This window comes from Rana temporaria, chromosome 2 (assembly GCF_905171775.1).
Source record: "Rana temporaria chromosome 2, aRanTem1.1, whole genome shotgun sequence".
In the NCBI taxonomy this organism is placed as follows: Eukaryota; Metazoa; Chordata; class Amphibia; order Anura; family Ranidae; genus Rana; species Rana temporaria.
Window position 1 is genome coordinate 218497660 of NC_053490.1, and position 15881 is coordinate 218513540.

A 15881-nucleotide genomic window follows, 5' to 3' on the forward strand; every position below is an offset into this window, starting at 1 on the left:
GAGGAAAAGACATTTAATCTCCAAATACGGAAAGGTTTCTCCACAGTAAGAGCTGTAAAAATGAAATAAATTCCAAGAGCCGATTCTGTTTGGCTCAGTAGATTGCTTTAAAAAAAAAAAGGCCTAGATTCTTTCCTAAATGTACATAATACAACATTTATAGGTAAAGTTGATCCAGGATATATCCAAACCCTCTTGGGGGTGGGGGGAATCAGAATGGAATTTTTTTCCCTTGCTGGAAGGAATTGGATCGTGCTTTGTTTTTTTTTTGCCTTCCTTTGGGTCAGGATTGTAGAAACCCCCCCCCTTTTATTGGGTGAACTAGATGGACTTGTGTCTTTTTTCAACCAGACAAACTATGTGCGGTATCGCTGCAAACGTTAGAGTGAGATTAATAATTCTAGCGCCAGAGCTCACATTTAAACTCTAAACTTGTAAAGGCTTTTAAAATGTTGTCTGTGGAATTTTAGGGCTCTTTCACACGGGCGGACCATATGTCAGCTTTTTCATCCATCCGTGTACAGATGAAAAAAATTACATACATTGGTCCCTATGAGATTGCGGGTGTCAGCGGCACACCCGATCTCACCCGGTTCCCCAATTCTGCAGATGGAGGAAAACCCTATTTTTCCATGTGGATCGGGTGAACACGGACAGATGGTCCATGTTCATCCGATCCCCCCCATAGAGGAGAGCGGAGAAAAGACAGGGCGGTCCCTGTACAGTGTGCGGGGACCGCCCTGTCATCCGCCGGCTCAGCGGGGACCAGCGGATCAAGTGGAGGTTCACGGGGCGGATCATCACTGATCCGCCACGTGTGAAAGAGCCCTTAGTACCGGGTGAAGCATCGGGAGCATTTGCGCGAGTACAAGTACTCGCACAAATGCTCAGTATCGGTCCCGATACTAGTAACGGTATCGGGACAACCCTAGTAACATGTGTATTGTGTGGGTGTGTAACATGTGTATTGTGTGGGTGTGTAACATGTGTATTGTGTGTAACGTGTCATGTGTGTGCATTGTCTGTGCTTTCTGTGTCATCTCCTGCATGGATCCTGGCTGTAGGATGACTGCTTCCTCCACCGGCTCTCCGCTGCTAAAGATCATAACCCCCACCTCTGTTCACTACACTGCCGCCTCTCTGGTGTACGAGGGGACGCTTGTACCGGCAAGAGCCTGTACAATGTCACAGGACCCCCTCACCCACCGCTACTCAGTCTGCTGTCTGCACTCTGCAGGAACTCATCCTCCGACAGCTGCACTATATGATGCTCGGAGATTGCATGGAAAGGACACTTCACCAGGGGGCGAACACATACCCTGCACACATGGATCCAGGGACATTCAGTGCTCAGCAGCATCCGCACAATCCCGGGAACCCATACAGCGCCAGAGTGAGTCCTGCTCTCCGCCCCTCTTAGCACGCTCTCTCCGCCCGCTCTCCGCCCCGCCCGTCACTTAAAAAAAAATAAAAGTATCGGGTTAAGCATCGGGAGCATTTGCGCGAGTACTAGTATCGGGACAACCCTAATTTGGACACTTGATATTTTTGAAGGGGACAATAAATCAGAGTTCAGACTGGCCGATTTTCCTCTCCCTTTTCAAAAAAGGTAAGGCCCCGCAGAAAACAAAACTTTGCAATATAAAGAGAAAACAAAAAGCTTACATTCTCCAATCTGTCAATGTACCAAAATACTTTTAACAATCAGATAATCAAAACATCAAAAAAGACTAACCTACATCTATACACAAAGTAAAGCCAAAAAACAATGTTTCTCTATATAAATTTTTGTTTGGATTAAGCTATAAATATTTCATTTTTCCTTAACCACTTAATGTTAAGGAAAGCCTATTTGTTTTTTCTAGCCTATTTTTCAGACTCGGCATTACAAGTTAATTTTTGTTTTGCTAGAAGATTACTTAGAACCCCCAAATTAAATATATATATATATATATATATATATATATATATATATATATATATATATATATATATATATATATATATATATATATATATATATATATATATATATATATATACACACACACACACACACGCACATATACATACACACACGCACGCACACTGTATTTGCACAGCGGTCTTACAACCGCACTTTTTTGAAAATACACTTTTGTGACTTAAAAATATGACATTACCCTCTTCCTGACCAGAATACTTTTTTACAATTAGGCACTGCGCTTCTTTAACAGCCCCTACCCTGTCCACCTTTAGGATTCAGGGAAGCCTATCCCACAACCACCTAACTGTCCCCGAGCCACCACCATCAAATCATTCTCTGAAGCCATTACCTTTTGTACCATCCCCCCCCCCCCCCCCGTCTTTTAGAATGCAAGCTTTACGAGCAGGGCCCTTCTGTATTGAACGGTACAGTAATTATTCTGTCTCGCTGCGACAACTATTGGTGCTACAAAAATCGTGTATGGCCGCCGGACATCCCTGAACTTTACCCTGAGGTAAAGAAAATGGCCGCGACCACGCGGCCCCCTCCGTGCGGCGGTGTCCCACAAATTGTACCTCAAACACCCCCCATATATAGGGAAGAGACAAGCGGACCCCATACACAGCACAACCCCCTGTCCAGACTCTGAACCCCCCCCGGTCAGTCACACAGCGGACCCAAGCATGGGGAGGAGGGAAAAGACAGGGAAAGAAGGGGGGAGGATGAGAGACCCCCTATTCGACCTCCCAGGGAATGCCCATCTGCTCCATTTTGCCGAGACAGGTGGGGGCCATACTTACCCCTCCTGTGGGGACTGATGGACGCATTCCGCAGACAGACCCACCACCTGAGCGGTACGGGGGGGCTGTTGGCCACGGCACACTGTGACACAGACAGCAATAGCCCGGTCATGTGTGCCATGTGTGTGCACCGGAGCATATAGCTCGCCGGCTACCCCTGGATCAGAAGGGGCATGTCGCGGCCGACCCAGCACATAGCTAGGGCCTGCTCACGCTCGATGGCCGGGCTGGGGAGACTACCAGGATCTATATTATCCAGCCTGTCACCCAGCCCCGGCTGTTGATAGTAGGCCACAAGATCCAAAAAAAAAAAAAAGATCCAGGACTAATGGTCCCCACCGGGAGCCAGGTCCTTCTACACTAGGCAGAAAAAAAAAAACTGAGCTGCTGGATGCAGTGTGAGGGGTTATAGCCAGTAGGACCGCCCCCTGGGTGGTACTGTGCAGTTTTGCTGTTTTTACATGTTCTGCTTAGTCCTCTCCTGAAGGTGGCGATATAACCCTAAGGTCAAGATTTAAAGTGCTGTGTCCACCAATGAACGAAAGAGAAATGTATATTTTTCAGGGTAAGGTTAAGACCAAACTAACATTTTAGTGTTAAGAAACACAATACAGTAACTCTCCACTTTTTGAATTTAGTTCCATTTTTAAGTCTTACACAGAACCAACAAAACAGCTAGCTAACCTGTTTCATGTAAGCGTAGCACATAGTTTCTGCCACTCTCTTCCCTTCGTCGTAACAGGCACGAGGACCAATGGGGTTCACGTGTCCCCAGTAGTCTTCATTTTGAGGATGCACTTCAGGATCTGCAAATACAAGTCAGTATGTAGATATATGCTTGATAAATATTTATGCCACCATAAAACGACATTGCTAAGCTTCTTGTTACCACACACCATAAATGGTAAAGACTGAAATGCCCACATTCTACATAAACAGAACCACATATTATAATGTAGCATGGTATTTCTAAATGGATAGAATATTTTTTTTTATTTTTTATGAAAGAGTGGGGGACGGTCCTTTTGTACATGTTGCACTCATATTCAGGCTGTAACATGTTACGAAAAGGTGAACTTATGCTTTGTCATTCAGGTCGCTTTTCCTACTTTTAACAGAGGGCAGAAAGATTAAAGATCTTACATTTTTGTCAAAGAAGATCTGGAAATTTAAAGTGGCCTGTAGCCTTTTTGAAAATAATGCAACTGGACTAATGCTTTTTATTGTCTACTTGTCAAGCTGTCTGGCAGATGGTTGGGCACTATTTTGGGTGAGGGATTTGGGAAAACATGTTCTAACAACTCAGTAAACACCCACTACATGATCTGTAAATATTGTTGTAGATGAGAGAATGGGGCATGCTTGTGCCTGCCCTGCTCAGGCTCACAGGGGTTTCTGTACACAGCAGTCACAAACATTCCCTGCTGCCTTGTAAATAGGGGAAACTACACGCAAATTTCAAATACCGTATAATTCCTCAGAATTCAAACCATTTTGCACAACATTATTTGGAAACACCAATCTAACTGTACTGGTGTGACTACCAATTGACATTAAGGTGTGCAAAGAGACTGTTACCAAAAATATTTTGAAAGTTACATTAAAGTGGTAGTAAACTCTGTTTCACCACTTGTACCTACAGGTAGGCCTATAATATACAATTACCTGTAGGTACTGTGAATATCTCCTAAACTTGCACTGTTTGAATATCTCCTAAAGTGCATTCAGCCAGTGACATCACCAGTGCATGCACTCTGAAGGTCCGGCTTACAGTGCCAGACCTTCAGAGTGCATGCCGTAAACAGCAGCTCCCGCATGCATGCTCCCCGGATCCTCATGTAGCTGGAGGCCCCAAACAGAAGGAAGACCGGGGTTGAGGGGGGGGGGGGGGGGGGGGGGGAGAGGTCAGCCCTCATCGGTAACATTGCAGCGCTGGAGGGATTTGTTCCAACTTAAAGCGGGGGTTCACCCAAAAATCAACTTTCTGACAATAGATCCAGCATACTGTTGACATCTGCAGTATGCTGGGGTCTTTTTTTTTTGGTACTTATCGTTTTATCAGCCTACGTTATCCGGCTCCGAGCGGGGATTCCTTCGGGGAATAGGCGTTCCTAAGCCAAGCGGATTTGATTGACGGGCTGCTAAAGCGCGTCACACCTTCCGAGAATACCCGAAGTGACGCTCGAGTGTTTACGGCGCCTGCCGTGTAGAGCTGACTGCGCGGGCGCCGTAAACACTCGAGCGTCACTTCGGGTATTTTCGGAAGGCATGACGTGCTTTAGAAGCCCGTCAATCAAATCCGCTTGGCTTAGGAACGCCTATACCCGGAAGGAATCCCCGCTCGGAGCCGGATAACATAGGCTGATAAAACGATAAGTACCAAAAAAAAAAAAAAAACAGCATACTGCAGATGTCAGCAGTATGCTGGATCTATTGGCAGAAAGTTGATTTTTGGGTGAACCTCCGCTTTAAGATTTTTAGAATGCGCTAGTACGAGAAGCATACTAGCACATTACGACATTGCCTTGCAGGGAATTCATTTTTTCCTCCTCCCAGCAGCTGCAGGTTTACTACCACCAAAAAAAAAGGCCAATAAAATCAAAACTTAAAAAATTACCTCCATAGACCTCTGAAGTGGAAGCCAGTAAAAGGCGAGCACCAACGCGTTTTGCCAACCCTAGAAAACAAGATTTCTCTTTAAATTCTGCAATACCTATAAAAATGCAAAGAATGAATAATACAGAGCCTAAAAACTCCCATCCCAAATGTTAATAGCCAAATATGGAACATCTTACTGTGCAAGAAACAGAAAGTGAGGAAATCTCTTGACAATAAATACCAGACAGAGTTTCTAACACTTCACAGCTCCAAAACAAACTATACATGCTTTAGTTGGAGCAGGTTGGGCAATTTATAAAAAAAAAAAAAAAAAAAAAAAAAAAAAAAAAAAACAGATGTGCCATTACACTCACCCAACATGTTTAATGTCCCAATGGTGTTGGTTTTTAGTGTCTTGATGGGGTTATACATATAGTTTGGAGGAGAAGCTGGTGAAGCCAAGTGGTAAATCTGGTCCACTGCAGGATAATCAAAAACATTTATTATGTACCGGTATATAAAATTCTATGAAACTACAAACAAAGCACATCAAACCTGCCCAGATAATAAAGCACACCTCTGAGCGTTCAGAAATGATTTATGTTCCACCTACAGCAGTTTATAAAAATGAATACATTCATAACAATGAATCTCCTATGGCCGGACAGCATAAAGAAGTCACCAAAGGCTGTACTTGGTGGTCTGTATGAAGTCAAGGGAAAATTGTACAAAATCTTTTAGGGCCCATTAGAGCTGCACGATTAATCGTTAAGAATCAAAATCACAATTTTTTTCCCTTCCGATCTTCAAAACAGCATGTCATGATTCTTTCTAACAAGTGCAGAGAGTTCTCACAGCTGGGGAGAAAAAAAATCCAGGCAGCCTGCCAAGTTTATCACAACATGGAATAAGTAGGAACAAAGTATCTTTTTGTTCTTTTATCAAAAAGGAAAGAACTCGGAGTGTAAATGAAAGAAGTTTAACCATTTAACCAAGACCAAACCTTTTCTGACATTTGTTGCTTACAAGTAAAAAATCTTTTTCCGCTAGAAAATTACTTGGAACACCCAAAAAAAAAAATATATTTTTTTTTAGCAGAGACCCCAGGGGTCTCCAAACTATGATCCTCCAGTTGTTCAGGAACCTCAATTCCCACCATGCCTAGTAATGTCGCTGAATGTCAGTTTTACAATGCCTCATGGGATGTGTAGTTGCACAACAGCTGAAGGACCGTAGTTTGGAGATCCTTACACTAGAAAATAAAATGGTGGTTGTTGCAATATTTTCTGTCACACCGTATTAGCGCAGCGGTTTTTCCAACGCAATTTTTTTGAAAAAGTACACTTTAATGAATAAAAAATAAACCGTATAGTTAGCCCAATTTTTTTTGTATAAATGTGAAAGATGTTACACCGCGAGAATCGTGATCTTTATTCCAAGCAAAAAACAAATTGTGACTCTCATTTTAGCCATAATCGTGCAGCTCTAGGCCCTGTTCGCATCTGAACGATTTTCTGCTTGAAACTCTAAAAACGCGTAACAAGTTAAATCCCATCTATTGCAACGAATCCGGTTCACAGCCAAGTATTCTATCACCTGAAGTAGGGATGTCCCGATACCGATACTAGTATCGGTACCAAGCATTTTCCCGAGTACGTGTACTCGGAGGAAATGATCCGATGCCTCACGCGATACCTGGGCAGTCAGGGTGATCGGTGCAGCAGGGGAGTTGCAAGTCTTCTCCGTCCTGTCTTCTCCCCCCGTGCTCCGTGTGCTTTCTCTCCCCCCCCCCCCCGTGCTCCGTGTGCTGCCTTCTCCTCCTCCCTCCGTGCCGTCTTCTCCCCCCTCCTTGCCAGGAGGTAGGAGCCGCTAAATCCGGCTCCTACCTTTTCCAAATGAACAGAGTCAGTTATCACACTCTGTCCATTCACATAACTGAGCATCGTAACCTGTGTTTACGATGCTTCAGTTTATGAATGGAGAGAAGCTTCTTTCCATTCATTTTAGCTGAGGCTGCTGAGAAAGGGACCTGGGAATCTGTGACCTTAGTCCCTTTCTCTGTCTCAAAGGGGAGATGTCAGAGGTCTGTTAAGACCCCAGATATCTATCCAAAGACCCCCAATAGGGCTTATTAAAAAAAAAAAAAGTGGTATCGGGGCAACCCTAACCTGAAGCAACACGCCTTTTGCTCAAAAAAGTACATGGGGTTCTTTTTTTGCAGATTGGGCCCATGGGCCCATAGACTTCAATAGAATGCCTGAAAATGTGTGACAAGAGCGTTTTTCAGCAGCTCTCCACCATCATTCCCCTAGTGGTTTCTATTGGTTAAACAAAAAAATGCCTGCAGCTGTAAAATGCTTGTAATACGCTTCGAAAACACTTGTAATACACTCCTAAAAAATGCTCAAAAACTCCTAAATAAAAATGCCAGTAAATCGCTACGCTCAGGTGTGAATGCAGCCTAAAGCTTACACATACCAGGCTATCTGAACTCAGGCAGTTGCATGAATGTGGCATGATAGAAATGTGTGCCATCACCCAATCTTATTCTGAAAATACTGCTTCCCCACCCATCATGCTGATCCGCCACCTTTCCTACCTAGAAAACCTCTGACCATATACAAGTGTGCAGTCAGGATTGACAAATTCACTGCAGCAGGCTTGTTCTGGGTCTTGCTAGGTAGTGAACATGAAATCCAATACATTATTTTATAGTTATTTATTTGTTCCAAAAAGACGACGACAAGGAACAGGTTTTCTAGTCTCTCACAACAATGAATAAAACAATTGAAGCTGAGCCATAAAAACAAAAAATTCTTTAGCTTTAGTGATCTAACTCACCTGTAATGAAGGATGTTTTACGTCATGCAAGCAGCTGGATCCTGTCCTCTTGCTGCTGTTGAACTTCTGGCGCTGTGGGAGTGAATAGCGTTGGGTCTTCTGTGTAGCTGCTGTAAAAAGTTCTGATGAGGACTTGCCACCTTCGGCTTCATTGACAAATGTTCTTTTACCGTTTTCACTGCCTGTAACAGGATCTGTGAATGGGGTTAGAGTCTGATGAGCCATAAGATTCTCTCCACATTTAAAGATCGTGTTAGGCTTCATTCACAAGGCAATTAAGTTCCGCCACGATTACTCAGGTAATCGCTGGCTATACGAACAGTCATGAGCGCTTGCTACTGCAATCAGGCTGTCATTGCACTGTATGGGCCAAGCGATCAACTGCTCTTCATATTTACTTGCCACTTCATTTGCAAGAATTTGCAGATTCAAGATACTGGAAATTGCAAGATGTGGCAATTGCCCAAGTAAATGGCAGTGAAAGCAATGTTTCTCAATGAAAGTGGAGGTCGTCGTCAGGAACTTTTTCACAGCAGCTTCACAGAAGACCCAAAGCCAAACTGGAAGTGGACGTGGCATTCCTGCAGTGAAGATTTCTACAGGATCTAGCTGCCTGTATGACATGGGACCCAATATATAGCAGGGGTATGGCATTAAAATTCATGGAGGTCTAATCAGAAAAAAAATTCTGCTAGCAGAGGTCCAAATTGCAAGTTTGTGCGATGACTCAGTTCCTTCACAATATAGCCCCTCTTTTTATTTCACAATTCCCTTCTTACATTAGTATCCTCTGTATCCTTCACGTCATGCCCCACAGTGGTGTCCTCTGCCTTCCTTTATAGCATCCCCTTCCCACAGCAGTGTTCCCATCAGAGCTCCCCGTGGCTCTGCCCCCTATCCACATTACAGCCCCCTGTAGCTCTGTCCCCCATTTACATTACAGCCCCTGCAGTACTGCACCCCCCCCCAAAAATCCCCGGTAGCTCTGCTCACTCTTCCCATTACGGCCCCCATAGCTCTATTGCCTCCACATTCACATTACAGCTTTATCTCCCCACCCCCATATTCAGAATTACCGCAGCTCCCCCCCATATTCACATTACAGCTGCCGCAATTATCGGCCACAAAAATCTGCATCATATATCGGCCGCACCAATTTCTAAATATCGGCATCAGCCAGAGAAAAACCCATATCGGTCTACCTCTAATCCAAAGTTCGAAGATTTAATAGATGGAAAGTTTGAACAAAAATAAAATAAGACTCAAGATCTGCTTTAAAAAAAAAAAAAAAAAAAAAAAAAAAACTCAGAAAACCTTTAGGAACACAAGAAAGCCTTGTTTGTCCCACCCAAAAAACGATATATCAATCCTATATCAATATCATAAGTGAATACAAAGTTATAGACTCATAAATAGACACATAGCGGAAATGTGAAAATATGGTGTGGTTCAGTGTCTCAAACTTTTTCAGTCAAGGCACCCTTTAAAATTATGGACAGTCTCAAGGCACCCATTCTAAAATGTAGAAAAAAATATATATATTTTAATGGTTTTACATAGTGCAGCAACATCCACATACATAGAACACCCAACATTAGAGGAGATTTATTCTTCCAAAGCAAATACACTTTTGCACACTAGTACTCCAGCGTTTCTCCTTCAGTTTCTCTCCATCACTCAGCTGATGTGAACCCAGTGTTGATGGAGAGGGGCAGGGGAGGGTCAAACAAAGATGCCATGCAGGTAAACACCACTGATGGGTGAAATGGTGCACAATAAAAACCTGTGGCTTTGTGCAACTCAAAGGCAGGCTTAATCCACTTGCTGGCTTGTATACATTTGTGTGCAATTTTTAGGGATTTTGCCAAGGCACCCCTGAAGAAACCTCAAGGCACCCTGGTTGAAAAAGGCTGGTCTTCTCCATAGGGGGTAAAAAGGTGAGAGAGCGCTTAAGTGGTTAAAAGCGCATTGTTCAGACTATCTATGGCCAACTACTAAAGGTTACCATAGTCCTTAAAGTGTCTGCATGCTAGCAAAGAGTACTTGTTACCTTCAATGTAAAGTGGTTCAACCACATCATGATTAATAAGCTCAAAATTCTCATGACCGATCCAGTGCTCCACATTTCTTTTACGGCCTGTGAAAAAGTTGTCGACGACAGTGACTTCATGGCCATCCATCATCAATTTGTCTGTAAGATGTGACCCTACAAATCCTGCACCGCCTGTTATCTGCAAAGATAATACTCAGTTAAACTTCACAGCCAAACATCAGTTCCTACATGGAGAATGGAGATTAAAAAAAAAAAAAGCCTAACATTTTTCTAAAATACCCACTTGCTGGTTACACAAAACAAACGAATGAGTGCGGCAGGTAACACAGCTGCACCACATACAGACGTTTATCTAGTCGCACTTACCAAAATTCTCTTACGATCTTTTTCTGATAAGAATTTCACAGGAGGGTATTTCTGTGTGAAGCTATAATAAAAAAAAGAAAGATTATATTGGTGTTCTGGATAGTCAAAGTTGTAAATAAATGTTCATCTTCCACGACTGTAGATAAAAACCAAGAAGTGGTTGCAGCTCCACAGTTTAAAACACAAACCCCATATTCATTTTAAACATAAGGAAATCTAAATGCAGCACTAGACTTAAGCAGGGGTGCCTGACCAGTGGCCCACCTCTATGGAAGGGCGGATGTAAACAAACATGCGTCTGTTTACACCCTGGCCAAGCATGTTTCCAGACCTAAACCCTATTGAGCATCTGTGGGGCATCTGTCGGGCATCCTCAAAGGTGGAGGAGCGCAAAATCTCTAACATCCACATCTCTGATGTCATCATGGAGGAATGGAAGAGGACTCCCGTGGCAACTTGTGAAGCTCTGGTGAAATCCATGCCCAAGAGGGCTAAGGCAGTGCTGGAAAATAATGGCGACCACACAAAATATTGACATGTTAGGCCCAAATTGGACATTTTCACCTAGGGGTGTACTCACTTTTGTTGCCAGCGGTTTAGACCATGGGTCTTCAAACTACGGCTCTCCAGTTGTTCAAGGAACTACAATTCCCATCATGCCTAGTCATGTCTGTGAATGTCAGAGTTTTACAATGCCTCATGGGATGTGTAGTTCCGCAACAGCTGGAGGGCCGTAGTTTGAGGACATTTAATGGCTGTGTGTTGAGTAATTTTGGAGGGGACAGCAAATTTACACTGTTATACAAACTGTACACTCACTACTTTACATTGTAGCAAAGTGTAATTTCTTCATTGTTGTCACATGAAGACATAAAATATTTACAAAAATGTGAGGGGTGTACTCACTTTTGTGAGATACTGTACATGTAAAACTTATGTAGGGAGATTTGTTTCATCTCTCTGTATCGTCTGAGGCTGTTCACTTTACTGGGTATGTGATAGTTTACATCCACTTTAAAGGAATGAGCAACTTTTGCCTCTCCGATAAGCTGACGACTGACACCAATGAATTTTTTAGCTACCTGTAAGGAGGGGATTATTTCCAGTCACCATAAAGGCCTTAAAGCAGTGGTTCTCAACCCTGTCCTCAAGTACCCCCAACAGGCCATGGTTTTGGGAATTTCTCTTAGGTAAAATAGCTGTCCAAAATACCAAACCATTGACTTAAAGCACCTGTGCAAGATAAAGGAAAATCTGCAAACATAGCCTGTTGGGGGTACTTGAGGACAGGGTTGAGAACCACTGCTTTAAAGTAGAACTATTGGCAAAACTTTTTTTTAATTTTGGATAGAGCAAGGGAGGGGGTATAACCCCTGTGAGATTCCCCCCCCCCCCCCCATCATCTGTGTCCCATTGCAGAGATTTCCCTTGACTTCCTGTCCCATAGCCAAACAGAAAGTAAGAAGGAATTAAAGTGTTTGTAAGTTCACATTGTGAATTTTCTGGTATCCCTGGTATTTGTTGACTTTCTTACATGCCCCAATATCTCCCTGAAAGACATTCACTCGTTTACCTAGGATATTGAATGAAATAAATTGATATGATTTTTTTTCTTCCTGTGCATGGAGGTCTACGTAACCGCTAAAGTTGAAGGTAAACGGGAGTAAAAAAAATTAATAAACGCTTGCCAGTATGAGCACATAAGCAGGCAGAGGTGAAGGGGGTCCCCAACCTTTTTTCTATGCTAGCTTTACCCACTACTGATCTCAGAACCATTACTCGGATAACAATTTTAATAATTTAAAAAAAAAAAAACTTTTCTATTACGATGATTTTTTTTGTTTTTTTACATGACAGTACTTACCTTTTTTCTAAATCCCTTATCTTTTCTCTTAAAGGTGCAATCACCTGTATGGACAGAGAACACATTTTATTTGAAGAATGTAGTCAGTTGGCTTTGATTACCACAGTAATAAAAATGTTCAGCAACATTATAGTTTGGCAGAATAGAACAAGATACCCATATACGGACTCAAATTTTGAATGATTTTGGTACAATCATGCAACAATCTGACTGCGTATGTGCATGCCAGGTGAAAATAGTTGTCTTCTGTGGGAAAAAAAAACCTTTGTGTATTGTTATTTTAAAAGAAGTACGGCTTTCTGAAAAAACAAACATTTATACTTACCTAGGTAGATGTAGCATTGATCCAATGCTACATCTGTTCCCTGAGGGCATGAGTGCTCAACCTGTGGCTCTCCAGCTGTTGCGGAACTACAATTCCCATGAGGCATTGCAAGCCGCTGACAGGTACAAGCATGTCTCCCAAAGGCTGAGGCATTATGGGAATTGTAGTTTTGCAACAGCTGGAGAGCCACAGGTTGAGCACCCATGCCTGAGGGCTATGCAGTGAGAACTGAGCAATCAAAACACTGCTGATCACTTTGTTCTCCCCCACCACTCTGAGCAGAGCCAAGAGGTCACTCTCTGCTCTCCTCTAGAGCTCACTGGAGTGCTGGGCTGTAGAGGGGGCGGGAGGGGATGCTCAGGCACCCAGCAAATTGCTGAGCACCCGAGCTAGGTGCTGGTCCAGGCACCTGGGTGGATCCTGACCATATGGTAAACGGTCACACGGGTACAGAACTAACTGCACTCTCCTGTGATCCATCAGCATAATATGGGCAAACCAACCCCCCCAATCTTTGGCCATTCATCTCCATTAAGGGAACCCAGTTATGTGGTTAAATATTTGTATATGATACCCGAGATAGAAGCGGTCAGTTTCAAAAGGATGCTGAGCAAGTTCAGCATTACCATCCAGGATTAAAATAGGAACAGTAAATCATTGAATGGTAGCTTTCTAAAGAATCTCATTAAAAATAAATTTTTATGATATATAAAAAAAAAAACAGTTACAGCTTTTAAAAGTAGAACTATTGGGAAGTGGGAGGAAATCCCTGCAAATTCAAGAATCCCTTGGGGACCCCCAGGTCACCAAAACCAGTGTCCCCATTGGAAGATTTCCCCACTATTACATTTCTGGACACAGCCCAAAATTTGGGGTTCAATTTTACGTTTACTTTCAATGCTAATGTTAAACAGGACAAATAGAGAAGATGAATCTCCCCAACGAGGGCAAAGGGAGCAATAAAAACAGACAAGCATTCAAATTCCCCTCCACCCTATCCAAAACTTAAAAGTGTGTTGCCTTTAGGTATACTTTAGTACAATGGCATATTTCCTGCTCAAATATCCTTTTGATGAAACATTGTAACGGCTAAAGTAAATGAACAGGAATAACTAAGCTTTGTGATAAGGTGTTCTATTTGTCAAGCCAATTGTAATAAACAGCTAAAGCAAATACATAAACCATTTAAAAAAATATACACTGCTCAAAAAAAAGGAACACTTTGAAAACATATCAGATCTCAATGGGAAAAAATCTCATGCTGGATATATATACTGATATGGACTGGGTAATGTGTTAGGAATAAAAAGATGGCACATTATTTGATGGAAATAAAAATTATCCACCTACTGAGGGCTGAACTGAAAGACACACCGAAAATCAAAGTGAAAAAATTATGCAGCAAGCTAGTCCATTTTGCTGAAATTTCATTGCAACTCCTCAAAATGGTCCTCGGTAGTTTGTATGGCCCCCAAGTGTTTGTATGCATGTCTGACAACATCAGGGCATGCTCCTAATGAGACGACGAATGATGTCCTGGGGTATTTCCTCCCAGATCTGGACCAGAGCATCACTGAGCTCCTGAACTGAGGTGCAACCTGGCGGCACCGGATGGACCAAAACATAATGTCCCATAGGTGTTCTTTTGGATTTAGGTCAGGTGAGCGTGGGGGCCAATCAATGGTATCAATTTATTCATCCTCCGGGAACTAACTGCATGCTCTTGCCACATGAGGCCGGGCATTGTCGTGCACCAGGAGGAACCCAGGACCCACTGCACCAGCGTAGGGTCTAACAATGGGTCCAAGGATTTCATTCCGATACCTAATGGCAGTCAGGGTGCCATTGTGTAGCCTGTAGAGGTCTGTGCGTCCCTCCATGGATATGCCTCCCCAGACCATCACTGACCCACCACCAAAAACGGTCATGCTGAACGATGTTACAGGCAGCATAAAGTTCTCTGCAGCTTCTCCAGACCCTTTCACGTCTGTCACATATGCTCAGGGTGAACCTGCTCTCACCTGTGAAAAGCATGGGGCATCAGTGGCAGACCTGCCAATTCTGGTGTTTAATGGAAAATGCCAATCGAGCTCCACAGTGTACAGCAGTGAGCACAGAGCGCACTAGAGGATGTTGGGCCCTCCGGCCACCCCCATGAAGTCCATTTCTGATTGTTTGGTCAGAGACATTTTGTTGGGCTCTGGCAGTGCTCATCCTGGTTCCTCCTTGCACAAAGGAGCAGATACAGGTCCTGCTGATAGGTTAAGGACCTTCTACGGCTCTGTCCAGCTCTCCTAGAGTAACTGCCTGTCTCCTGGAATTTCCTCCATGCTCTTGAGACTGTGTGCTGGGAGACACAGAAAACCTTCTGGCAATGACACGTATTGATGTGCCATCCTGGAGGAGTTGGTCTGCCTGTGCAACCTTTATAGGGTCCAAGTATCACCTCGTGCTACCAGTAGTGACACTGACCCTGGCCAAATGCAAAACTAGTGAAAAACAGTAAGAAAAAATGAGTAGGGAAAAAAATGTCAGACACCTCCACCTGAAAAAAACATTCCTGTTTTGGAGGTAGTCTCATTGTTGCCCATCTAGTGCACCTGTTAATTTCAATTAACAGCAAAGCAGCTGAAACTGAATAACAACCCCCTCTGTTTACACCCCTCCCCCTCTGCTACTTAACTGACCAGATCAATATCCCAGGAGATCCGATTCAAAAGTGTTCCTTTCATTTTTTGGAGCAGTGTATAATTTTTGCGTGTGTACGTTTTTCATTCAGCAGTGATGGTGCATTGCAGAGTAGCTGTGGAAATATCCCATCAATTCATATTAAAATGGATATAAACCCAATTCATGAAAATTTGAGCTAGGCCCATATATCTGCAGTGTTTTGTTATCTCTCTTCAAAGAGCCAAGTCCTGTAGCTCTCTTCTGACCAATTCCTCTGTTATTAGCCTAATAACTACTGACAAATTCTCAGACACATCAAATAAATGCAGCCTGAAATTTCTGCCAGGGGAGGTTGCTATAAAACAGATTAGCAGGCAGCTGGCCCTGTTACAAAACAC

At 43.2% G+C, this 15881-nt stretch overlaps 1 protein-coding gene across 2 annotated transcripts in view; it reads right to left on the reverse strand.

Moving 5' to 3' along the window:
* The window catches only part of UXS1 (UDP-glucuronate decarboxylase 1), a 70482-nt gene that overhangs the window by 39976 nt on the left and 14625 nt on the right, over positions 1–15881 (reverse strand). For both annotated transcript variants that reach the window (XM_040336453.1, XM_040336454.1), the window contains exons 4-9: positions 12489–12532; positions 10625–10685; positions 10256–10436; positions 5739–5843; positions 5384–5443; positions 3451–3572 (exon numbers count right to left, since the gene is read on the reverse strand). In XM_040336453.1, coding sequence (XP_040192387.1) covers positions 3451–3572; positions 5384–5443; positions 5739–5843; positions 10256–10436; positions 10625–10685; positions 12489–12532 — 573 coding nt within the window. The remainder of the gene's footprint in view (positions 1–3450; positions 3573–5383; positions 5444–5738; positions 5844–10255; positions 10437–10624; positions 10686–12488; positions 12533–15881) is intronic.